Genomic DNA, 26779 nt, shown 5'->3' on the forward strand with positions numbered 1-26779 from the left:
CTAGATTTTGGCGGTTGGTGACTGTTCACATTGCCATCAGGCCTTGTCCACAGGCTATTTACTTCATGCAGCATTTGCTTGGACTTGTCCCGCCCACAGCCATGACTCAGTCATGGGTACGGGATTGAAATAGACCAGGTGAGTGCTGCTAAGAGCAGTTCTACTATTCATATGTGAGGCCGTATGGCACATTTTATAAAAATATTTTAGTGTAGGACTGCCCCAAATGAGATTTGCCGTGACGTGGCGAGGCAGCTCAAGAAATTGCAATTTTTTGCCAAAAATCTCAAAATTTTTTATAATAAGTACAGTTTGGAATGTTTAGTGCTGAAGTGCACATTTAGTGCTGGCTTTTTGTTTTTCTTTGTTAATTATAAAATGTATTCTTGGTGAAGGACATGGAGTGGAATAAAATTCCACTCGAATTTTCCAAAAATCTGCATTCACCAAACTATGGTCGTTGACGGACATTATGCTGAAACATAAAAGTCCATCAAAATGTTACAAACTTTTTAAAGTAATCTTCTATTCATCTTTTTGGCCCCACTGCTAATCATTGACACCCTTTTGTCCTCGCTGCATCTCCATCGACAGCACTGAAAACACCGATGATTGGTCACTAGGCCATCGCTTCCAGGTTTTGTAGGCCTGCTAGGGTTCTGAAAATGAGGCTACAAAGTTCGCGGCCCATGAGGCCTTTGGGGTTTCACGTGCAGAACCCTCCCTAGTGTAGAAAACCTGGAAGTCTTGGCCTAGTGATCGAGGCACTGGGGGCCTTTCCGAAGATGCCACCGGACGGTTGGCAGTGAGGAGCGGAGGGGCTGGAGAGGTGAGTTAAGTATAAAGATTTGTATTATTTTCTGCATATTATGGTTTTTATGTTCTGGAATGTCGACAATCCCCAGAGCATAAGGGACATTAAATTCATGAAGAATAACTTCTTCGTGAATCAAATTTCCCAGGAAAAAAAAAATCACATGAACGGGCTAATCTGAATCTTGCCTGATACACTCATCTCTACAAGCAACCTGCAATGCCAAGATACAAAACTGGACTGCATAATGACCAGCAGAATCACAACCTTGTCTTAAGGAAAGGAGGGCATCAATCGTAGAAGGAACCTGGCCCGTCTCATCAAAGACTCTGTGAAAGACCAAGAGGTCCTGTGAAAGACCAAAACCAGACATGCTGCTCGATCAGGCAGAATCTGTTGAAGACAAAGCTAAAAGTTCTCAGGTCATTGTTTGACAAAGTCCTGGAGCCTTAGGGTTCCATTTGAACTGAGCAGGGGTAGTTAGATGAGGAGGTTCCCTAGAAAGTAGATCCTGAAAATGAAACAGATTGTGGAACTGGTTGTGAGAGACGAGGGGATACATCTTGAGCTTGCCCTTGAGCATCCATACATGCCAAGACATAATGCATCAATGGGACAATTACCCATTGCCTCTCAGCTACAGTTGAGACAACTCCTCAAGGCCAATCGGTATAAGCATTGATGGTATTGTTGGGAGCCATGGCCTGAGTATTCTGCCATGTCTCATCTGGTGAAGTGGATTCTTGAAGCCCATGGCCAAAACAGCAGTTCTTGAGTAACACAAACGGGTGGCTCTGGTACAGGGTGTAGTAAAGTTGAACATGTAATGGGCTATAGAAGAGATGCCGTACTGGGGTAGCAAAGCTAGAACAGCGATGATCGATGTAACAGCTGAGACAGGAATGACTGATGTAGCAGAGCTAGCACAACAATGGGTGATGTAGCAGTGGTGGTATTAGAGTAAGCAATATACCAGAGTTGTATCTTTGAAGTGTCAGTACTGTAACAACAATGTGGAAGGATTGGAAGCACAATGTATTGGAGGTGGAACAGGAGATGTCAAGCAGAGCATAGCAGCAGAAGGACAACTAACTAAACAATCAAGTTCCTCCACCCTTCACAGGTTTAATGACCTAGGCTGATGCTGCTTTGTGTACCGCCCCGAGGGCTCGGCTGCGACCGCCGAGCCGCTCGGATCCGTGCTCGTACTGCGGGTGGTGTCTCGAGCCTATCACGGACCCGGGGGTCACGTCGCTCTGCAAAGGAGTTGGCGCTACATACGGGGACTTGGGTGAGGAGTTCCATGGCCGGGGCCGCGGGGGTTTGGTTTGGATTGTAAGTTCGTGACGCCACCCACGGGTTGTGGTGATTGTAGACACCACCGCTGCGGTGAAGGTATGTGGGCTCCCGGGAGCGGTGTAATGGCGCAGCTAGGTGTTGACCCCTCCGTGGGTAGGTGGTGTTGGACCCGGGCTCGGTTGGCGAGGGCCGGGGTGCGGGGTGAAGTGTTGCGGTGCAGTGCGGTGCGGTGCCTCATGGCACTGGTGTACTCACTCTGACACAACACACTGGAGTCTCTGGTAAACCAAACCGAGTGATGAACGGGGCCCGCAGCCGGCTGCAGCTTCTCCCAGAATAGGTTGGTGGTTTCCGCCTTTCTCCTGCACCTCTGTGTGTAAATGATTGACTCCTATGCCTTGACACCGGTAGTCCGCTCCCCGACTTGTATGTGCCGTAGGAGCCAGTTTGCCCGCAGACGCTGGCCCTTTGGGTCTCTATGCCTTGGTGGTGGCTTTACCCTGTATGGTTGGGCTGTTGTCTTCTAACGGTACTTGTGTGGGATAGGTCCTAAAGTCCAGTCCGCAATCAGTTGATTTGACTCAGCCCTGTCGGTTCAGGACTTTGTACTGGGTCTGATTACCCCTCCTGGTGCTCCGGTTTCCAATCGGTTCCCCGTTTCGGTACCGGCGGGCCACCGCCCGACCCCGGTACCTACGGTTCCACCGGCTGTAATCCCAGCTCCTGCAGGCTGCCACCATCATCTGACTCCTTGAAAATGGTGACTGGGCTACAACCCAGCCACCCGGTTGTCTCTTGGCAGGCCTGGACACAGGATTGCCCGTGAACTTGACTGCTCTCCACCTCCTCTAGACTACTCTCCACTAGAACTAGAACTTCCTCTGTGTTTTCCTGCCTCCAGGCCTGTGAACTCCTCAGGTGGGTGGAGCCAACTGCCTTGCTCCGCCCGCTGGTGTGGACATCAAACCTGGAGGGTGGTGACAAGGTTTTTAGTTTGACTGATGTCACCTAATCGGGAGGGGGTGTGGTGTTGTGTGTGACTACCTGGGACGACCTGACTAGTCCAGGGCGTCACACTTTGCAATACAATAGATGATCAGTAGCAGCGCTGAAAACACGTGAATAACCAGAAGTTACATTCTTGTACATAGAGGCAGTATTATAGTAGTTAAATTCTTGTACATAGGGTGCAGTATTATAGTAGTTATATTCTTGTACATAGGGGCAGTATTATAGCAGTTATATTCTTGTACATAGGAGCAGTATTATAGTAGTTATATTCTTGTACATAGGGGCAGTATTATAGTATTTATATTCTTGTACATAGGGGCAGTATTATAGTAGTTATATTCTTGTACATAGGGGGCAGTACTATAGTAGTTATATTCTTGTACATAGGGGGCAGGATTATAGTAGTTATATTCTTGTACATAGGGACAGTATTATAGTAGTTATATTCTTGTACATAGTGGCAGTATTATAGTAGTTATATTCTTGTACATGGGGGGCAGTATTATAGTAGTTATATTCTTGTACATAGGGGCAGTATTATAGTAGTTATATTCTTGTACATAGGGGGCAGTATTATAGTAGTTATATTCTTGTACATAGGGAGCAGTATTATAGTAGTTATATTCTTGTACATAGTGGCAGTATTATAGTAGTTATATTCTTGTACATAGGGGCAGTATTATAGTAGTTATATTCTTGTACATAGGGGCAGTATTATAGTAGTTATATTCTTGTACATAGTGGCAGTATTATAGTAGTTATATTCTTATACATAGGGGCAGTATTATAGTAGTTATATTCTTGTACATAGGGGAAGTATTATAGCAGTTATATTCTTGTACATAGGGGCAGTATTATAGTAGTTATATTCTTGTACATGGGGGCAGTATTATAGTAGTTATATTCTTGTACATAGTGGCAGTATTATAGTAGTTATATTCTTGTACATAGTGGCTGTATTATAGTAGTTATATTCTTGTACATAGGGGCAGTATTATAGTAGTTATATTCTTGTACATAGTGGCAGTATTATAGTAGTTATATTCTTGTACATAGTGGCAGTATTATAGTAGTTATATTCTTGTACATAGGGGGCAGTATTATAGTAGTTATATTCTTGTACATAGGGGGTAGTATTATAGTAGTTATATTCTTGTACATAGGGAGCAGTATTATAGTAGTTATATTCTTGTACATAGTGGCAGTATTATAGTAGTTATATTCTTGTACATAGGGGCAGTATTATAGTAGTTATATTCTTGTACATAGGGGCAGTATTATAGTAGTTATATTCTTGTACATAGTGGCAGTATTATAGTAGTTATATTCTTGTACATAGTGGCAGTATTATAGTAGTTATATTCTTGTACATAGTGGCTGTATTATAGTAGTTATATTCTTGTACATAGGGGCAGTATTATAGTAGTTATATTCTTGTACATAGTGGCAGTATTATAGTAGTTATATTCTTGTACATAGTGGCAGTATTATAGTAGTTATATTCTTGTACATAGTGGCAGTATTATAGTAGTTATATTCTTGTACATAGTGGCTGTATTATAGTAGTTATATTCTTGTACATAGGGGCAGTATTATAGTAGTTATATTCTTGTACATAGTGGCAGTATTATAGTAGTTATATTCTTGTACATAGTGGCAGTATTATAGTAGTTATATTCTTGTACATAGTGGCAGTATTATAGTAGTTATATTCTTGTACATAGTGGCAGTATTATAGTAGTTATATTCTTGTACATAGTGGCAGTATTATAGTAGTTATATTCTTGTACATAGTGGCAGTATTATAGTAGTTATATTCTTGTACATAGGGGCAGTATTATAGTAGTTATATTTTTGTACATGGGGGCAGTATTATAGTAGTTATATTCTTGTACATAGGGGGCAGTATTATAGTAGTTATATTCTTGTACATAGTGGCAGTATTATAGTAGTTATATTCTTGTACATAGTGGCAGTATTATAGTAGTTATATTCTTGTACATAGGGGGCAGTATTATAGTAGTTATATTCTTGTACATAGGGGGTAGTATTATAGTAGTTATATTCTTGTACATAGGGAGCAGTATTATAGTAGTTATATTCTTGTACATAGTGGCAGTATTATAGTAGTTATATTCTTGTACATAGGGGCAGTATTATAGTAGTTATATTCTTGTACATAGGGGCAGTATTATAGTAGTTATATTCTTGTACATAGTGGCAGTATTATAGTAGTTATATTCTTGTACATAGGGGCAGTATTATAGTAGTTATATTCTTGTACATAGGGGCAGTATTATAGCAGTTATATTCTTGTACATAGGGGCAGTATTATAGTAGTTATATTCTTGTACATGGGGGCAGTATTATAGTAGTTATATTCTTGTACATAGTGGCAGTATTATAGTAGTTATATTCTTGTACATAGTGGCAGTATTATAGTAGTTATATTCTTGTACATAGTGGCTGTATTATAGTAGTTATATTCTTGTACATAGGGGCAGTATTATAGTAGTTATATTCTTGTACATAGTGGCAGTATTATAGTAGTTATATTCTTGTACATAGTGGCAGTATTATAGTAGTTATATTCTTGTACATAGTGGCAGTATTATAGTAGTTATATTCTTGTACATAGTGGCAGTATTATAGTAGTTATATTCTTGTACATAGGGGCAGTATTATAGTAGTTATATTCTTGTACATAGTGGCTGTATTATAGTAGTTATATTCTTGTACATAGTGGCAGTATTATAGTAGTTATATTCTTGTACATAGTGGCAGTATTATAGTAGTTATATTCTGGTACATAGTGGCTGTATTATAGTAGTTATATTCTTGTACATAGGGGCAGTATTATAGTAGTTATATTCTTGTACATAGTGGCAGTATTATAGTAGTTATATTCTTGTACATAGGGGGCAGTATTATAGTAGTTATATTCTTGTACATAGGGGGCAGGATTATAGTAGTTATATTCTTGTACATAGGGGCAGTATTATAGTAGTTATATTCTTGTACATAGTGGCAGTATTATAGTAGTTATATTCTTGTACATAGGGGCAGTATTATAGTAGTTATATTTTTGTACATGGGGGCAGTATTATAGTAGTTATATTCTTGTACATAGGGGGCAGTATTATAGTAGTTATATTCTTGTACATAGGGGCAGTATTATAGTAGTTATATTCTTGTACATAGGAGGCAGTATTATAGTAGTTATATTCTTGTACATAGGGGCAGTATTATAGTAGTTATATTCTTGAACATAGTGGCAGTATTATAGTAGTTATATTCTTGTACATAGTGGCAGTATTATAGTAGTTATATTCTTGTACATAGGGGCAGTATTATAGTAGTTATATTCTTGTACATAGTGGCAGTATTATAGTAGTTATATTCTTGTACATAGGGGCAGTATTATAGTAGTTATATTCTTGTACATAGGGGCAGTATTATAGCAGTTATATTCTTGTACATAGTGGCAGTATTATAGTAGTTATATTCTTGTACATGGGGGCAGTATTATAGTAGTTATATTCTTGTACATAGTGGCAGTATTATAGTAGTTATATTCTTGTACATAGTGGCAGTATTATAGTAGTTATATTCTTGTACATGGGGGCAGTATTATAGTAGTTATATTCTTGTACATAGGGGCAGTATTATAGTAGTTATATTCTTGTACATAGTGGCAGTATTATAGTAGTTATATTCTTGTACATAGTGGCTGTATTATAGTAGTTATATTCTTGTACATAGGGGCAGTATTATAGTAGTTATATTCTTGTACATAGTGGCAGTATTATAGTAGTTATATTCTTGTACATAGTGGCAGTATTATAGTAGTTATATTCTTGTACATAGTGGCAGTATTATAGTAGTTATATTCTTGTACATAGTGGCAGTATTATAGTAGTTATATTCTTGTACATAGGGGCAGTATTATAGTAGTTATATTCTTGTACATAGTGGCTGTATTATAGTAGTTATATTCTTGTACATAGTGGCAGTATTATAGTAGTTATATTCTTGTACATAGTGGCAGTATTATAGTAGTTATATTCTGGTACATAGTGGCTGTATTATAGTAGTTATATTCTTGTACATAGGGGCAGTATTATAGTAGTTATATTCTTGTACATAGTGGCAGTATTATAGTAGTTATATTCTTGTACATAGGGGGCAGTATTATAGTAGTTATATTCTTGTACATAGGGGGCAGGATTATAGTAGTTATATTCTTGTACATAGGGGCAGTATTATAGTAGTTATATTCTTGTACATAGTGGCAGTATTATAGTAGTTATATTCTTGTACATAGGGGCAGTATTATAGTAGTTATATTTTTGTACATGGGGGCAGTATTATAGTAGTTATATTCTTGTACATAGGGGGCAGTATTATAGTAGTTATATTCTTGTACATAGGGGCAGTATTATAGTAGTTATATTCTTGTACATAGGAGGCAGTATTATAGTAGTTATATTCTTGTACATAGGGGCAGTATTATAGTAGTTATATTCTTGAACATAGTGGCAGTATTATAGTAGTTATATTCTTGTACATAGTGGCAGTATTATAGTAGTTATATTCTTGTACATAGGAGCAGTATTATAGTAGTTATATTCTTGTACATAAGGGGCAGTATTATAGTAGTTATATTCTTGTACATAGTGGCAGTATTATAGTAGTTATATTCTTGTACATAGTGGCAGTATTATAGTAGTTATATTCTTGTACATAGGGGGCAGTATTATAGTAGTTATATTCTTGTACATAGTGGCAGTATTATAGTAGTTATATTCTTGTACATAGGGGGCAATATTATAGTAGTTATATTCTTGTACATAGGGGGCAGGATTATAGTAGTTATATTCTTGTACATAGGGGCAGTATTATAGTAGTTATATTCTTGTACATAGGGGCAGTATTATAGTAGTTATATTTTTGTACATAGGGGCAGTATTATAGTAGTTATATTCTTGTACATAGGGGGCAGTATTATAGTAGTTATATTCTTGTACATAGGAGCAGTATTATAGTAGTTATATTCTTGTACATAGGAGGCAGTATTATAGTAGTTATATTCTTGTACATAGGGGCAGTATTATAGTAGTTATATTCTTGTACATAGGAGGCAGTATTATAGTAGAAATATTCTTGTACATAGGGGCAGTATTATAGTAGTTATATTCTTGCACATAGTGGCAGTATTATAGTAGTTATATTCTTGTACATAGTGGCAGTATTATAGTAGTTATATTCTTTTACATAGGGGTAGTATTATAGTAGTTATATTCTTGTACATAGTGGCAGTATTATAGTAGTTATATTCTTGTACATAGTGGCAGTATTATAGTAGTTATATTCTTGTACATAGGGGCAGTATTATAATAGTTATATTCTTGTACATAGGGGCAGGATTATAGTAGTTATATTCTTGTACATAGGGGGTAGTGTTATAGTAGTTATATTCTTGTACATAGGGGCAGTATTATAGTAGTTATATTCTTGTACATAGGGAGCAGTATTATAGTAGTTATATTCTTGTACATAGGGGCAGTATTATAGTAGTTATATTCTTGTACATAGGGAGCAGTATTATAGTAGTTATATTCTTGTACATAGGGAGCAGTATTATAGTAGTTATATTCTTGTACATAGGAGCAGTATTATAGTAGTTATATTCTAGTACATAGGGGGCAGTATTATAGTAGTTATATTCTTGTACATAGGAGCAGTATTATAGTAGTTATATTCTTGTACATAGGGGGCAGTATTATAGTAGTTATATTCTTGTACATAGGAGCAGTATTATAGTAGTTATATTCTTGTACATAGGGGCAGTATTATAGTAGTTATATTCTTGTACATAGGGGCAGTATTATAGTAGTTATATTCTTGTACATAGGGGCAGTATTATAGTAGTTATATTCTTGTACATAGGGGGCAGTATTATAGTAGTTATATTCTTGTACATAGGAGGCAGTATTATAGTAGTTATATTCTTGTACATAGGAGCAGTATTATAGTAGTTATATTCTTGTACATAGGGGGCAGTATTATAGTAGTTATATTCTTGTACATAGGGGCAGTATTATAGTAGTTATATTCTTGTACATAGTGGCCTACTTCATGACTTATCGATTCATATTGTAGTTCAGACCCTTTTTGACATTTAGTAATTACATTAAAGCCATACAAGAATTTTTAATCATGTCGGTACTTTTTGTCACATAACTACTTTTCATTTCATAGGCATTTTTTTCTGCAAAACTGCAGAAAGAGAGTGGGTGAGAAGGAGAGTGGGACAGTAAGAGAGAGGGGGAGTGGGGGAGAGACAGAGGCAGAGAGAGAGAGAGGGAGAGAAGGAAAGGAGAGAGGCAGAGAGAGGGAAAGTGGGAGAGTGAGAGAGCGAAAAGGAGAGAGGGTGAGTGGGAAAGAGACAGTGAAAGAGACTTAGTTACAACACCAGGTACTACAGCTAGTTAAATATAAAAAGATTATTTGGACGGGGCTATCCAGACTGGATGTTAACTAGAGCCGATGGGATTGTTAGTGGCATTAATCATAATTCTATATTTGCTAGCAAGAGAGCCTGCCACCTATGGTCCTCAATTCAATAAGATCAATAATAACATTAAACAGAACCAACCAGCAGGTTTTCGCCCTATAAACTAGAGACAGTGCCATAACGGCACTAGGATGCTGATTAAAATACCTTTAGTTGAGAAATCGGATGCGTGATTGCAGAATAATCCTTGTTCAAACCTTCAGAAATGCTGTCATTTGTGCACAGGGTTGAGTATCGGGGCGGTAGTTTGTGGGTCGGGTCCTTTGTGATGATTCCTCCTCCTGCCTTTCCTCCTTTTCTTCATTTAAATTTTACACTGCAGCCAATATCGCTGTTGGTGGTGCAAGGGCATACAGCAATCTCCTGTGCCATTTTATTGAAGACACTGTAGAAACAAATATTAGTGGTGACGGCGCATGCGCAGAATAAATTTTTCTTTTTCAACAATGCATGCGCTGCCGCTCAGTCATCTCATAGTCAACTGCAAACCTACCAAGAAATGGCCGCCCATCCAAACTGACATCCTAAGCAAGGAAAGCACTAATTAGAGAAGCAGGCAAGGGACCCATGGTCATTCTGGAGGAGCCGCAGAGATCCACAGCTCAGGTGGGAGAAACAGTCCACAGGACATTAGTTTTATACTCTAAAGATCTGGCCTTTATGGAATAGTGTCAAGAAGTAATACATTTTTGAAAGCAAACCATAAAAAGTTCTGTTTGCAGTTTGCAAAAAGCCAAGAAGAAGGTTCTCTAATCAGATGAGACCAAAGTAGAAATTATTGGGCTAAATGCAAAACGCTATGTGTGTCAGAAAACTAACACTGCCCGTCACTCTGAAAATAGCATCCCCACAGTTACACATAGTGGTGGCAACATCCTGCTGTGGGGAGGCATTTCTTCAGCAGGGGCAGGGAAGCTGGTCAGAGGTGATGGGAAGATGGATGCAGCTAAATACAGGACAATCCTGGATGAAAACATGTGAGAGGCTGCAAAAGACTTGAGGCTGTGAAGTTGGTTCACCTTCCAGCAGGATAACAACCTTAAACATCCTGCAGAGCTACAATGCATGGTTTAGATCAGAGCATATTCATGTGTGTGAACGGCCCAGTCTCCGTCCAGACTGGAATCCCGCTGAGAATCTGTGACCAGACTTGATAATTTCTGCTCACAGACACCTCCATCCAATCTCACGGAGCGAGAGCTGGCGTGCAAAATGTTTAGCCTCTAGATGTGCAAAGTTGGAGAGACTTCCCCAAAAGACTTGCAGCAGTAACTGCAGAGAAAGGTGGTCCTACACAATAATGACTACAAATGCACATCACAATTTTCAGATTTACATTTCTAAAATATTTAGAAAACTAAGTATAATTTTCTTTACAGGTGTCACGCTCACCTCACTGCCAGAGATGATACTATGAAGAGCAAGGACCACAGGGAAACCCCGGGCCTACCTTTACGTGTGGTACAGACCGGGACTGTGGCAGCTGACCACCAGGGCAGGGGCGGATACAGGAGCAGGCATCACAGGCAGGACGGACAAGCATAGTCACTTCCACCAACAGGGCAGGACATACAGGCAGAGTCTCTAGCACCAACAGGGCAGGAAACACAGGCAGTGGCTGTAGTACCAACAGGGCAGGATGGACAGGCAGAGTCTCTACTAACAACAGGGCAGGACGGACAGGCAGAGTCTCTAGTAACAACAGGGCAGGACGGACAGGCAGAGTCTCTACTAACAACAGGGCAGGACGGACAGGCAGAGTCTCTACTAACAACAGGGCAGGACGGACAGGCAGAGTCTCTAGTAGCAACAGGGCAGGACAAACAGGCAGAGTCTCTAGTAACAACAGGGCAGGACGAACAGGCAGAGTCTCTAGTAACAACAGGGCAGGACGGACAGGCAGAGTCACTACCACCAACAGGGCAGGACGGACAGGCAGAGTCACTACCACCAACAGGGCAGGACAGACAGGCAGAGTCTCTAGTAACAACAGGGCAGGACAAACAGGCAGAGTCTGTAGTAACAACAGTACAGGATGGACAGGCAGAGTCTCTAGTAACAACAGTACAGGATGACAGGCAGAGTCTCTAGTAACAACAGGGCAGGACGAACAGGCAGAGTCTGTAGTAACAACAGTACAGGATGGACAGGCAGTGTCTCTAGTAACAACAGTACAGGATGACAGGCAGAGTCTAGTAACAACAGGGCAGGATGGACAGGCAGTGTCTCTAGTAACAACAGTACAGGATGGACAGGCAGAGTCTCTAGTGCCAACAAGGCAGGACAGACAGGCAAAGTCCCTGGCATCAACAGGGTAGGACGGACAGGTAGCCAGGTACAGGCAGAACGGACTGGCAGAGTCACTAGCAAGGCTGGGACTACTGGAGTGGCTGGAGAGGATGGCATGGCCAGGATGGACACAGTCACCACTACTAACTGGGCAGAGCGGACGAGGACCAGGTACAGGTAGGACATGACTGGGATCAGGTGCCAACAGGGCAAAATAGGCTGGAACCAGGTACAGGTAGGACAGGAATGGAGCCAGGTGCCAGCAGGGCAGGAAGGGCTGGGACGAGGTGCCAACATGGCAGGACGGGCTGGGATCAGGTACAGACAGGAACAGGAGTGGAACCAGGAGCCAACAGGGCAGGAGGGGCTTGGACCAGGTACGGGTGGAGCAGAATTGGACAGGCAGGTGACTTGACAACTAGCTAGACAGAGTAACAACTGACTAAAAGAACTGAAAGTGTTGAACAGGCACCTCTCCTAGTGGGAGGGTGCCTTAAGTACCCAGTGCCTCTCAGTCATAAACTGAGTGTCTCTTTCTAGGAGTGGCGCTCTGGGCCTAGGAGAACTCCCGGAGGACCTGTGACGCAAACACAGACTCTGGGAGGGGGAAGCAGGAAGAAGCTATGTGAGGGACCATAGGGGCGCCGAGCAGCATGGAGTGAGAGCGCATCCCTGCAGGAGAGGAGAACGAGGAGTGCAGGGATGCAGCGTTACAACATGTCACATATACTTGCTACTTTGGGTTGGTATATCACATAAAAAATCCTTATGAAATACATTTAAGCTTGTGGGTGTAAAGTGAAACAAAAGTGTAAAAGTCCACGGGGTGTGAATACTTTTTCAATCCACTGTATACATTATTTTATTGAATGCAACGTTTCCTCCGCTCAGTCAGAATAATCACAACCGACCTTCACTTCTCCACCTGGAGATATCACAGACCAGAATAAACAGAGCGACTTCTGCAGATCCCGACCCCATATCCGGCTGTGATAACATCTGTCACACGCAGAATTGAAGAATCATTTTCCAGTTCTAGGTGACATGCGATTGTAGATGATTAACAGACAGATGTAATCAGCTACTATGTCACATCTGGTTCATGTCCGCTCTTGTTTTGTCACCTGCCTCACATATCGGTGTGTCCTGTGCAGGACAAAGAGGAGCAGAGGGATGTATGGGGTGCGGAGATGACAGCTTTACGATGGTAGCAAGGTCATAATCAGCCACTGATTGACGGCAGTGAAAGATTGTGCCACAAACCTCCATTAAAGCCCCATGGTTACACACAAATATTATTCTGCGACGGTTACACCGTATCGCCGATGATTGTTGACATCTTACAGAGAATTCAGAATGGACAAGACGCACGACGATATCAGTCATATCAGCGCAAAACATCAAAATGGAGAATTGGATGAAGATCCATATATCACAAGGAAAAGCGACAAAGAGCGGGGACGGTGTGTGACAAACATTGTATTGTTCCACACCGTCCATATTTACAAATTGTGCCCCCTCCACATTCTCCCCACAGGAGCTTTTCTGACCTGTGGGAATTTTTGTCCCTTCATCCAGAACATTTTTGGATCTGACACTGATGTTGGTGGAGGACAGGCTCACAATCTCCATTATTAGTGTTGGATGGGGCCGAGGTCCGGGCTCTGTGACCGGTCATGATCTCCCCCCTCCATGTCTGTAATGACCTTATACACTGGGCACAATCATGGGGGACAGAAAAGAGCCTTCCCCAAACTGTTCCCACAAAGTTGGAAGCTACAATTGTCCACAATGTCTTGTGCTGAATAATTAAGATTTCCTTTACTGTAACGAGGAGCAGAGGCCGCCCCCTGATAACAACCCAGAGCATTATCCTCCTCCACCATCTGTACAGCGGGCACAATGCAGTCCTGGGATAAAGTTCTCCTGGAATCACCAAACCCAGACTCGTCCATCAGACTCCAGAGAAGTGTACAGTGTACTGCACAGAACACGTCTCCTCCAGAGTCCAGTGGTGGTGGTTTTACACCGTTCCATCCAATGCTCAGCATTGTGCTTGGTGATATGCAGCTTAGCATTGTGCTTGGTGATGTACAGCTCCGTATTGTGCTTGGCGATGTACAGCTCGGCATTGTGCTTGGTGATGTACGGCTCAGCATTGTGCTTGGTGATGTACGGCTCAGCATTGTGCTTGGTGATGTACGGCTTGGCATTGTGCTTGGTGATGTACGGCTCAGCATTGTGCTTGGTGATGTACGGCTCAGCATTGTGCTTGGTGATGTACGGCTCGGAATTGTGCTTCGTGATGTATGGCTCAGCATTGTGCTTGGTGATGTATGGCTCTGCATTGTGCTTGGTGATGTACGGCTCGGCATTGTGCTTGGTGATGTACGGCTCAGCATTGTGCTTGGTGATGTACGGCTCGGAATTGTGCTTCGTGATGTATGGCTCAGCATTGTGCTTGGTGATGTATGGCTCTGCATTGTGCTTGGTGATGTACGGCTCGGCATTGTGCTTGGTGATGTACGGCTCAGCATTGTGCTTGGTGATGTACGGCTCAGCATTGTGCTTGGTGATGTACAGCTCGGCATTGTGCTTCGTGATGTATGGCTCAGCATTGTGTTTGGTGATGTACGGCTCGGCATTGTGCTTCGTGATGTATGGCTCAGCACTGTGCTTGGTGTACGGCTCGGCATTGTGCTTGGTGATGTGCGGCTCGGCATTGTGCTTGGTGATGTGCGGCTCGGCATTGTGCTTCGTGATGTATGACTTGGAATTGTGCTTCGTGATATACTGCTCGGCATTGTGCTCGGTGATGTATGGCTCGGCATTGTGCTTGGTGATGTACGGCTCGGCATTGTGCTTGGTGATGTACGGCTCAGCATTGTGCTTGGTGATGTACGGCTCGGCATTGTGCTTTGTCATGTACGGCTCGGCACTGTGCTTGGTGATGTATGGCTCGGCATTGTGCTTGGTGATGTATGGCTCGGCATTGTGCTTGGTGATGTACGGCTCAGCATTGTGCTTGGTGATGTATGGCTGCTCAGCCATAAAGCTCTTGGCAGGGGCAGCGTTTGTGTTGATGTCACCAGAGGAGGTCTGGACTCTGCAGTTTTGGGGTCAACAGAGCGGTGGGGACTTTTTTACCCTCTGCTCCTCAGCACTTGGCCCCCTGCTCTGTAACATTGTGGGGTCTTTGTGGCTGAGTTGCTGCGGTTCCTCCCACTTCTCACCATATCACTCACACGTGACGGGGGAAAATTCATCAGGGAGAAATGTCATGAACGGACTTGTTACCCCGGTGGCTCCAATTACAGGACCAGGCTGTATCAGTGAGCTCTGCACCACCGGCCGCTCTGTCACGTTAGTAAGAGCAAACGGCATAGCGGGGGGCTGGAGATTATACACTGGGGGCAATTGAGCCAGAAGAGGTTATACACCAGGGGTGAGGGGCTGGATATTATACACTGGAGGGGTGAGAAGCCAAATATTATATACGGGGTGGGGGGGCAATTGTTATAAATCGAAGACAACAGGGCCGGAAAGAAAAAAAAAAAAAAATAACGAACGTTTGGTCCAATACTTTTCAGCCCTACACCAAATGCACAAAACAAACAAAAAAAAAATCGATTTTTATTTAGAACGTCAAAAAAAAAAAAAAAAAAAAAAATAATTTACTTTTTTCTCCACTTTTAAGCATTGGAGCAATAGTTACAACAGACCCTAAATTTAATTTCAAATTAATTGCATACAGGTACAATTATTACCATGGATATATTTCAATGTCAATGTTGTAGGGATTTTATTCTTCAGGATGACAAATGCAACGCTGGAACAATATTAAAATGGTTTCTTAGGCCGCTTTCGCACTGCATTCAGTGGTCCTGTTGGGGCTTCAATCTGAACCTACCGCAAAACGGGATTCGAACGCATGCGCCGACAGGGCCATTGACTATAATGGTGCAGATGGAGTCACCGTGTGCTCTGTCGTGCACCTTTTTCGGGAGTATACGCTTACTGGAGGCGGACACCACAAGCAGTCTACTATGTCTGGGTGTCCGCCTGTAGAAAGTGTATACACTTGAAAACGGTGCACCATTATAGTCAATGGAACCGTTGGCGCATGCGTCCAAAAACAGTTTTGCAGTGGGTTCGGACGGAAGCCTTGACAGGACCACCAAACAGATCACAACACATTGCGAAAGAGTCCTTACAAAATTGACCCAATTGAGCACGTGTAGGGGATAGTCGAGATCAGGGGTCCTTTAAGATTACGCAACCAACAAAAAAAAAAAACACTTGACAGCACTGATGAACATGAAGACCATGTAAAAATCAATATGGAAAAAACAAACAATGAAAAACCCCAAAAAGTTATATTATCAAAAAGAATCTGTGTTGTATTGTAGCATTTGATGGAAATAGTTTACATGAATCCCACCAGAAGCAGCTCTTCATATAGGCTCATAAATGAGGTTCCAGAAGCAGAACAATTCTGAAGTTTCGATTTTTTTTTTTATTTACTTTGCTTTTTATGGCTTTTATTGTATGGGCTAAATCATTTTAAATATTGAGAGATCAGACTCTGAATATAGTCTTAAGGCTCCGTTACACGCAGGGCTGTGGAGTCGGAGTCGTGGAGTCGGAGTCGGAGCTCATTTTGGTGGAGTCGGAGTCGGAGTCGGTATAAAATGCACCGACTCCGACTCCTAAAGAAGGGAATTTTGTTACTTACCGTAAATTCCTTTTCTTCTAGCTCTTATTGGGAGACCCAGACGATTGGGGTATAGCTACTGCCCTCTGGAGGCCACACAAAGCACTACATTAAAAGTGCAAGGCCCCTCCCCCTCTGGCTATACCCCCCCCGTGGTATCACGGGTTCTCCAGTTTTAGTGCCAAAGCAAGAAGGAGGAAGCCAATAACTGGTTTAAACAAATTAACTCCGAATAACATCGGAGAACTGAAAAACCGTTCAACATGAACAACATGTGTACCCGCAAACAACAAAAAAACATCCCGAAGGACAACAGGGCGGGTGCTGGGTCTCCCAATAAGAGCTAGAAGAAAAGGAATTTACGGTAAGTAACAAAATTCCCTTCTTCTTCAGCGCTCTATTGGGAGACCCAGACGATTGGGACGTCCAAAAGCTGTCCCTGGGTGGGTAAAGAAATACCTCATGTTAGAGCTGCAAAACAGCCCTCCCCTACGGGGGTGTCACTGCCGCCTGCAGGACTCTTCTACCTAAGCTGGCATCCGCCGAAGCATAGGTATGCACCTGATAATGCTTGGTGAAAGTGTGCAGACTCGACCAGGTAGCTGCCTGGCACACCTGTTGAGCCGAAGCCTGGTGACGTAATGCCCAGGACGCACCCACGGCTCTGGTTGAGTGGGCTTTTAGCCCTGAAGGAACCGGAAGCCCCGCAGAACGGTAGGCCTCTAGAATTGGTTCTTTGATCCATCGAGCCAGGGTGGCTTTAGAAGCCTGCAACCCCTTGCGCGGACCCGCGACAAGGACAAAAAGTGCATCGGCACGGCGCATGGGCGCCGTGCGGGAAATGTAGATTCTGAGTGCTCTCACCAGATCTAGCAAACGTAAGTCCTTTTCATACCGGTGAACCGGATGAGGACAAAAAGAAGGCAAGGATATATCCTGATTAAGATGAAAAGAGGATACGACCTTAGGGAGAAACTCCGGAATAGGGCGCAGCACTACCTTGTCCTGGTGGAACACCAGGAAGGGAGCCTTGGATGACAGAGCTGCCAGCTCAGACACTCGCCGAAGCGATGTGATCGCAACAAGAAACGCCACTTTCTGTGACAGCCGAGAAAAGGAAACTTCCTTCAGAGGCTCGAAGGGCGGCTTCTGGAGAGCAACTAGTACCCTGTTCAGATCCCATGGATCTAACGGCCGCTTGTACGGGGGCACAATATGACAGACCCCCTGCAGGAACGTGCGCACCTTAGAAAGACGTGCTAGACGCTTCTGAAAAAACACGGATAGTGCCGAAACTTGCCCTTTAAGGGAGCTGAGCGACAAGCCCTTTTCTAACCCCGATTGCAGGAAGGAAAGAAACTTGGGCAATGCAAATGGCCAGGGAGACACTCCCTGAGCAGAGCACCAGGATAAGAAAATCTTCCACGTTCTGTGGTAGATCTTAGCCGAATTCGACTTCCTAGCTTGTCTCATTGTGGCAACGACTCCTTGAGATAATCCTGCAGATGCTAGGATCCAGGACTCAATGGCCACACAGTCAGGTTCAGGGCCGCAGAATTCTGATGGAAAAACGGCCCTTGGGACAGTAAGTCTGGTCGGTCTGGCAGTGACCACGGTCGACCGATCGTGAGATGCCACAGATCCGGATACCACGACCTCCTCGGCCAGTCTGGAGCGACGAGTATGATGCGGCTGCACTCGGATCTGATCTTGCGTAGCACTCTGGGCAAGAGCGCCAGAGGCGGAAACACGTATGGGAGCTGAAACTGCGACCAATCTTGAACCAAGGCGTCTGCCGCCAGAGCTCTTTGATCGCGCGACCTCGCCATGAATGCCGGGACCTTGTTGTTGTGCCGGGATGCCATTAGGTCGACGTCCGGCACTCCCCAGCGGCGACAGATTTCCTGAAACACGTCCGGGTGAAGGGACCATTCCCCTGCGTCCATGCCCTGGCGACTGAGGAAGTCTGCTTCCCAGTTTTCTACGCCTGGGATGTGAACCGCGGATATGGTGGATGCTCTGTCCTCCACCCACATTAGAATGCGCCGGACTTCTTGGAAGGCTTGCCGACTGCGCGTCCCTCCTTGGTGGTTGATGTATGCCACCGCTGTGGAGTTGTCCGATTGGATTCGGATCTGCTTTCCTTCCAGCCACTGTTGGAAGGCCAGTAGAGCAAGATACACTGCCCTGATCTCCAGAACATTGATCTGAAGGGTGGACTCCTGCGGAGTCCACGTCCCCTGAGCCCTGTGGTGGAGAAATACTGCTCCCCACCCTGACAGACTCGCATCTGTCGTGACTACTGCCCAGGATGGGGGCAGGAAGGATCTTCCCTGAGACAATGAGGTGGGAAGGAGCCACCATTGTAGGGAGTCCTTGGCCGTCTGGGAAAGCGAGACTTTCCTGTCCAGGGACGTTGACTTCCCGTCCCATTGGCGGAGAATGTCCCATTGAAGTGGGCGCAGATGAAACTGCGCAAAGGGAACTGCTTCCATGGCTGCCACCATCTTCCCTAGGAAATGCATGAGGCGCCGCAAGGGATGCAACTGGCCCTGCAGAAGAGATTGCACCCCTGTCTGTAGTGACCGCTGCTTGTTCAGCGGAAGCTTCACTATCGCTGCTAGAGTATGAAACTCCATGCCAAGATACGTTAGTGATTGAGTCGGTGATAGGATCGACTTTGGAAAGTTGATGATCCATCCGAAAGACTGTAGGGTCTCCAGCGTAGCATTCAGGCTGTGCTGACATGCCTCTTGAGAGGGAGCTTTGACCAATAAATCGTCTAGGTAAGGGATCACCGAGTGTCCCTGAGAGTGCAAGACTGCTACCACCGCCGCCATGACCTTGGTGAAGACCCGTGGGGCTGTCGCCAGACCAAATGGCAGAGCTACGAACTGAAAATGGTCGTCTCCTATCACAAAACGTAGAAAACGTTGATGTTCTGTAGCAATTGGCACGTGGAGATAAGCATCTTTGATGTCTATTGAGGCAAGGAAGTCTCCTCTGGACATTGAGGCAATGACAGAACGCAGGGTTTCCATCCGGAACTTCCTGGCGTGCCCATGTTTGTTGAGCCGTTTTAGGTCCAGAACAGGACGGAAGGAGCCATCCTTTTTTGGAACCACAAAGAGATTGGAGTAAAACCCTTGCCCTTGTTCCTGAGGAGGGACTGGGATCACCACTCCTTCCGCTCTTAGGGAGTCCACCGCCTGCAGCAGAGCATCTGCTCGGTCTGGATGTGGGGAGGTTCTGAAGAACCGAGCTGGAGGACGAGAATTGAACTCGATTCTGTACCCGCGAGACAAAATGTCCGTCACCCACCGGTCTTTGACCTGTGACATCCAAATGCCGGAAAAGCGGGAGAGCCTGCCCCCGACCGGCGATGCGGAGGGAAGGGGCTGGAAGTCATGAGGTAGCCGCTTTGGAAGCGGTACCTCCATTTGCTTTCTTGGGGCGCGTGTGAGCCCGCCACGAATCTGAGTTTCTTTGCGTCCTCTGAGTCCCTTTGGACGAGGTAAATGGTGTCTTGCCCGAACCTCGAAAGGACTGAAACCTCTGCTGCCACTTTTTCTGCTGAGGTTTGGTTGTTCTGGGTTGTGGTAAAGAGGAGTCTTTACCCTTGGACTGCTTAATGATATCAGCCAATGGCTCGCCAAACAGTCTATCTCTAGATAAAGGCAAACTGGTTAAACATTTTTTGGAACCAGCATCTGCTTTCCAGTCCTTTAACCACAAGGCTCTGCGCAAAACTACCGAATTGGCGGACGCCATTGAGGTGCGACTGGTAGATTCTAGGACCGCATTGATAGCGTAAGACGCAAACGCCGACATCTGCGTGGTAAGGTGCGCCACTTGCGGCACTGCTGGATGTATGATAGCATCCACTTTTGCTAAGCCAGCTGAAATAGCCTGGAGTGCCCATACGGCTGCGAATGCCGGAGCAAACGACGCGCCGATAGCTTCATAGACAGATTTTAACCAAAGGTCCATCTGTCTGTCATTGGCATCTTTAAGTGAAGCGCCATCCTCCACTGCAACTATGGACCTAGCTGCGAGTTTGGAAATCGGGGGGTCTACCTTTGGACACTGTGTCCAGCGCTTGACCACCTCAGGGGGGAAAGGGAAACGCGTATCTTTAGATCGTTTAGAGAAACGCCTTTCTGGGTGAGCGTCGTGCTTCTGGATTGATTCTCTGAAGTCAGCGTGATCCAACAAAGCACTCAATTTACGCTTGGGATAAAGGAAACGAAACTTCTCCTGCTCCGCAGCCGCCTCTTCTGCTGAAGGGGCTGGGGGAGAAATATCCAACAGCCTATTGATGGCTGAGATAAGGTCGTTTACCATGGCATCCCCATCAGGGGTATCCAGGTTGAGAGGGGTTCCAGGAATGGATTCCTGATCACTCTCATCAGACACATCACAGGGAGACTGATTGCGCTGAGACCCTGAGCAGTGTGATGACGTCGAGGGTCTTTCCCAGCGAGCTCGCTTAGGGTGGCTGGGGCTATCATCTGAGTCATAATCCTCGGCCTGTGAAGCCGGGGACCCCCCTGTGGGCTGGATTAATTCCAAGTGAGGGGGACCTGAGGACAGAGGCCTCGCCGTGCCCAAAGACTGAGCCCCATGCATAGATTGCAAGGTTTCAAGGATTTTTGCCATAGACACAGACATATTATCAGCAAAAACTGCAAAGTCTGTCCCTGTCACCGGGGCAGAACTTACAAGCGTCTCAGCCTGGGTCACTACCTCTCCTGACTCCGGCTGGCGAAGCAGCACCGGGTCGGAGCATTGCACACAATGGGGGTCATCGGAGCCTGCTGGTAGATTAGCCCCACATGCAGCACACGCAGTATACACAGCCCTAGCCTTGGCAGCCTTGCGTTTTGAGGATGGCATGTTGTTGCTTCCACAGAGGGATCTGGGAGATGCAGCCAGAAGCGACCTCACAGTGCAAGAAATACAATATCTCTATATCTTACACAGTACACCGATACACCGTGAGGCACTAGAGGGACCAGCACAGAAAAATCGCTTACCGCCCGCTTAAAAAGCGGGTGTGTGGTCGCCAGATAGCCCCTAGTCCAGGTCTCCCAGAGCCTTGCGTCCTTCCTCCAGCCAGACTGCATGTAATGGCTGCCGGCGTCCTGAGAGAGAAGGGGGGCGGGCCCTGGGCGTTCCTGGCTAAGAGCGGGAAGCCTGCTTCCCTCTGTGCCTAGTGTGAGGGCTGGAGCATGTAAATCAGGCTCCAGCCCTCGTCGCTGCTAGCGAACAGCGTCTCTCCCCTACCCTGAATGACAGGGTGGGGGCGGGAACGAATCGGAGCTGCCGGCGTCCTAGGCCCAAAAAGCCGGGGACTCAATTTATAACCGCCGCCGCCGTAAAAGCGCGGACGGCGGATCCCCGGCGCACCACAAGTCACAGCAGCGCCGCCCGGTCCAGAGGGGGTCGGCGCTGCGTTCCCATACACAAAAAATCCCCCAGTAATCTGTAGGGACACTAACTCCAACGTTGCGGTCCCCGGCGCACTACAACACCCAGCCAGCCCGGAGTGTGTCTGTGCCTGCCGGGGACACAGAGTACCTGTATGATGCAGGGCCTGTCCCTGATCGTACTCCTGCTCCGTCTCCATCAGGTTCTAATGGGTCTGTGGATGGAGCCCGGCGTCAGAGCTGAGAGGCCGGCAGGATCCCACTTCCACAGAGCCCTACCAGGGGATGTGGAAGGAAAACAGCATGTGGGGCTCCAGCCTCTGTACCAGCAATAGGTACCTCAACCTTACAACACCATCCAGGGGTGAGAAGGGAGCATGCTGGGGACACTATATGTGTCCTCTTTTCTTCCATCCGAAATAGTCAGCAGCTACTGCTGACTAAAATCTGTGGAGCCATGCATGGAATGTCTGACCTCCTTCGCACACAAAGCTAAAACTGGAGAACCCGTGATACCACGGGGGGGTTATAGCCAGAGGGGGAGGGGCCTTGCACTTTTAATGTAGTGCTTTGTGTGGCCTCCAGAGGGCAGTAGCTATACCCCAATCGTCTGGGTCTCCCAATAGAGCGCTGAAGAAATATATAATAAATTGGGGACAGGAGTGCAATGCAGAATGTGCTGAATATTTTACTAAATAATAACATTTAGTATAATGCTTATATTTAAGTGAAAAATTTATTGTAGTACAATGTGAACATCAGACATTTAATTGTTTTTATGATACAATAATCAAGATATTTGGATAGAACATAAAATATTTATTGGAATACAACTTTAGAACACAAAAAACTAATAAATTGTAAATATGTAATATATATATATATATATATATATATATATATATATATATACACACAGTGTATATACACACACAAGATATATATGTAATCTACTGTATATTACATAGTGTATTACATATTTACAATTTATTACAGTTTTTTGTGTTCTAAAGTTGTATTCCAATAAATATATTTTATGTTCTATCCAAATATCTTGATTATCGTATCATAAAAATTATTAAATGTCTGATGTTCACATACACATATTCATGTACTACAATAAATTTTTCACCTAACTAAGCAATATATGTAGGAGTCGGAGTCGGAGCCGGAGTCGGAGTCGGAGCCGGAGTCGGAGTCGGTGCAAGAGAATTTGAGGAGTCGGAGTCGGAGTCGAAGGTTTGGCTTACCGACTCCACAGCCCTGGTTACACGCAGCGACATTGCTAACGAAATGTCATTGGAGTCACGTAATTTGTGACGCACATCCGGCGTCGTTAGCGACGTTGTTGTGTGTGACACATACGAGCGACCGCTAACGATCAAAAATACTCACCTTATCGCTGATCGTTGACACGTCGTTCATTTCCAAAATATCGTTGCTGCTTCAGGACGCAGGATGTTTGTCGTTCCTGAGGCAGCACACATCGCTACGTGTGACACCCCAGGAATGACTAACAGCGTACCTGCGTCCTCCGGAAACGAGGTGGGCGTGTCGTTTATGCGGCTGGTCTCCGCCCCTACTGGTCGGCCGCTGTGTGACGTCGCTGTGACGGCGAACGAACCTCCCCTTAAAAAAAAGAGCTTGTTCGCCGCCCACAACGACGTCGCTAGGAATGCAAGTGCGTGTGACGGGTAACAGCAATATTGTGCGCCACGGGCAGCGATTTGCCCGTGACGCACAAATGACGGGGGCGGGTGCTTTCACGAGCGACATCGCTAGCGATCCCACTGCGTGTAAAGCCCACTTTAGAGGGAAATATCAGTGAGGAGAGAGGAGAAAGGCGCTGCAACACTAAGAACAGGAGATTGGGCGTTGAATTCCGATCCTTCACCTCTCCAACAGAAGCTGTCGGGGATGGGGAGTCCCGAGTCCCCAATAAACATCAAAGAGTCGTCTGGTACCACCAAAATCAGTGCACTCCACTGACTTGCTTGTACAGTGTATGGAGGACCTTAGAGATGGTCGTTGCTTGTGGTGTGGGTGGGAATGATGATGCAAGATACAAAAAAACACAGATATAAATTTTGAGTCCATTTTATTGGGTCAAATTTTTATAAAATATGCATTGCATCATAAAATTTGACATATAACTTGAAGGGACCAACAAATTAAATAAATACATAAATGGACAGGCGAATCGTTGGAGGGTATTAATTTGTAACGGTCGATGACTGTTCATGACGGCAAAATAAAAATGAATGAAACAGGCTCCTTCCTCCTCTTCTCAATCTTCTTCCACTCGGCTTAAGATTCCCGTTTTAAAAGTACAAAAGCTCCCATAATGGCCAAAACCGCGTACTGTAAATAAACAATGGAGAGGTAAAGTCAGAAGTGATAATAGGAGGAGGAGGTTAGTACAGAAAACTGGGAGACATAGATGAAGGAGAAGGCCCGGGAGAGGCGACGGGAGAAGGCCCGGGAGAGGCGACGGGAGAAGGCCCGGGAGAGGCGACGGGAGAGGCGACGGGAGAAGGCCCGGGAGAGGCGACGGGAGAAGGCCCGGGAGAGGCGACGGGAGAAGGCCCGGGAGAGGCGACGGGAGAAGGCCCGGGAGAGGCGACGGGAGAAGGCCCGGGAGAGGCGACGGGAGAAGGCCCGGGAGAGGCGACGGGAGAAGGCCCGGGAGAGGCGACGGGAGAAGGCCCGGGAGAGGCGACGGGAGAAGGCCCGGGAGAGGCGACGGGAGAAGGCCCGGGAGAGGCGACGGGAGAAGGCCCGGGAGAGGCGACGGGAGAAGGCACAGGAGAGGCGACGGGAGAAGGCACAGGAGAGGCGACGGGAGAAGGCACAGGAGAGGCGACGGGAGAAGGCACAGGAGAGGCGACGGGAGAAGGCACAGGAGAGGCGACGGGAGAAGGCACAGGAGAGGCGACGGGAGAAGGCACAGGAGAGGCGACGGGAGAAGGCACAGGAGAGGCGACGGGAGAAGGCACAGGAGAGGCGACGGGAGAAGGCACAGGAGAGGCGACGGGAGAAGGCACAGGAGAGGCGACGGGAGAAGGCACAGGAGAGGCGACGGGAGAAGGCACAGGAAAGGCAAAAGGCAGTGCCAGGAGTAGGAGCATGCACGGCACAAGCAGGTAAAGAAAATCCAGACATCTGGAACAGAAATCAGCTTGGAGGAGATTATACAGTATATATCACACAAAACAATGTTGGCATAGTGACTAAAAATGGTGAAATAACTGGCTGATATTTAGATACCTTAAATTTTGGATAATCATTCATCACAATCGTTACCATTCCGACATACGGTAAAAACCTAAAAATAAAAAGGCAAAAGAATAGAATTAATCGAGTTCTTTTGGTATGCATGGTTTATTATTTACACATTTGACTTTGTATCTCTCTCTTTCATATATACACTACTGTTCAAAAGTTTGGGGTCACCCAGACAATGTCTTTTCTATAAAAAAAAAAAAAAAAATCCTACTTTTATTTATCAGATGAGTTGCATAATGAATAGAGAATATCGTCCAGACATTGACGAGGTTACAAATTATGATTGTTACATGAAATAATAATCTTCTCCTTCACACTTTGCTTTCGGCACAGAATGCTCATTTGCAGCAATTACAGCTTTGCAGACCTTTGGCATTCTAGCTGTTAATTTGCGGAGGTAATCTGGAGATATTTCCCCCCCCATGCTTCCCCCCCTCCACAGGTTGGATAGGCTTGATGGGCACTTTTTGTTACCATACGGTCAAGCTGCTCCCACAACAGCTCTATAGGGTTGAGATCTGGTGACGGGGCGGCCACTCCATTACAGATAGAATACCAGCTGCTGCTTCTTCCCTAAATAGTTCATGCATAATTTGGAGGTGGCTTTGGGTCATTGTCCTGTTGTAGGATGAAATTGGCTCCAATCAAGCGCTGTCCACAGGGTATGGCATGGCGCTGCAAAATGGAGTGATAGCCTTCCTTATTCAAAATCCCTTTTACATTGTACAAATTTCCCACTTTACCAGCACCAAAGCAACCCTAGACCGTCACATTGCCTCCACCATGCTTGACAGATGGCGTCAGGCACTCTTCCAGCATCTTTTCAGTAGTTCTGCATCTCACAAATGTTCTTCTGTGTGATCCAAAAACCTTAAACGTCGATTCGTCTGTCCATAACACTTTGTTCCAATCTTCCTCTGTCCAATGTCTGTGTTCTTTTGCCCATATTAATCTTTTCCTTTTATTAGCCAGTCTCAGATATGGCTTTTTCTTTGCCCCTCTGCCCTGAAGGCCGGCATCCCGGAGTCGCCTCTTCACTGTATACACTGACACTGGCATTTTGCGGGTACTATTTAAAGCAGCCAGTTGAGGACCTGTGAGGCGTCAATATCTCACACTAGAGACTCTAATGTCCTTGTCTTGTTGCTCAGTTGTGCAGCGCGGCCTCCACTTATCTTTCTACTCTGGTTAGAGCCTGTTTGTGCTCTCCTCTGAAGGGAGTAGTACACACCGTTGTAGGAAATCTTCAGTTTCTTGTCAATTTCTCGCATGGAACATCCTTCATGTCTAAGAACAACAATAGACTGTCGAGTTTCACATTAAAGTTTTCTTTCTCTGGCCATTTTGAGGGTTTAATGCAA

At 45.2% G+C, this 26779-nt stretch overlaps 1 protein-coding gene across 1 annotated transcript in view; it reads right to left on the reverse strand.

The window, feature by feature from the left end:
- Nucleotides 1–24214: 24214 nt before the first annotated feature.
- The window catches only part of SEC11C (SEC11 homolog C, signal peptidase complex subunit), a 33337-nt gene continuing 30772 nt past the window's right edge, over nt 24215–26779 (reverse strand). The window contains exons 5-6 of the mRNA XM_075343321.1: nt 25401–25458; nt 24215–24494 (exon numbers count right to left, since the gene is read on the reverse strand). Of these exons, the coding sequence (XP_075199436.1) occupies nt 24441–24494; nt 25401–25458 (112 nt within the window). The 3' untranslated portion in view covers nt 24215–24440. The remainder of the gene's footprint in view (nt 24495–25400; nt 25459–26779) is intronic.

Source organism: Anomaloglossus baeobatrachus, chromosome 1, assembly GCF_048569485.1.
Source record: "Anomaloglossus baeobatrachus isolate aAnoBae1 chromosome 1, aAnoBae1.hap1, whole genome shotgun sequence".
NCBI lineage: Eukaryota > Metazoa > Chordata > Amphibia > Anura > Aromobatidae > Anomaloglossus > Anomaloglossus baeobatrachus.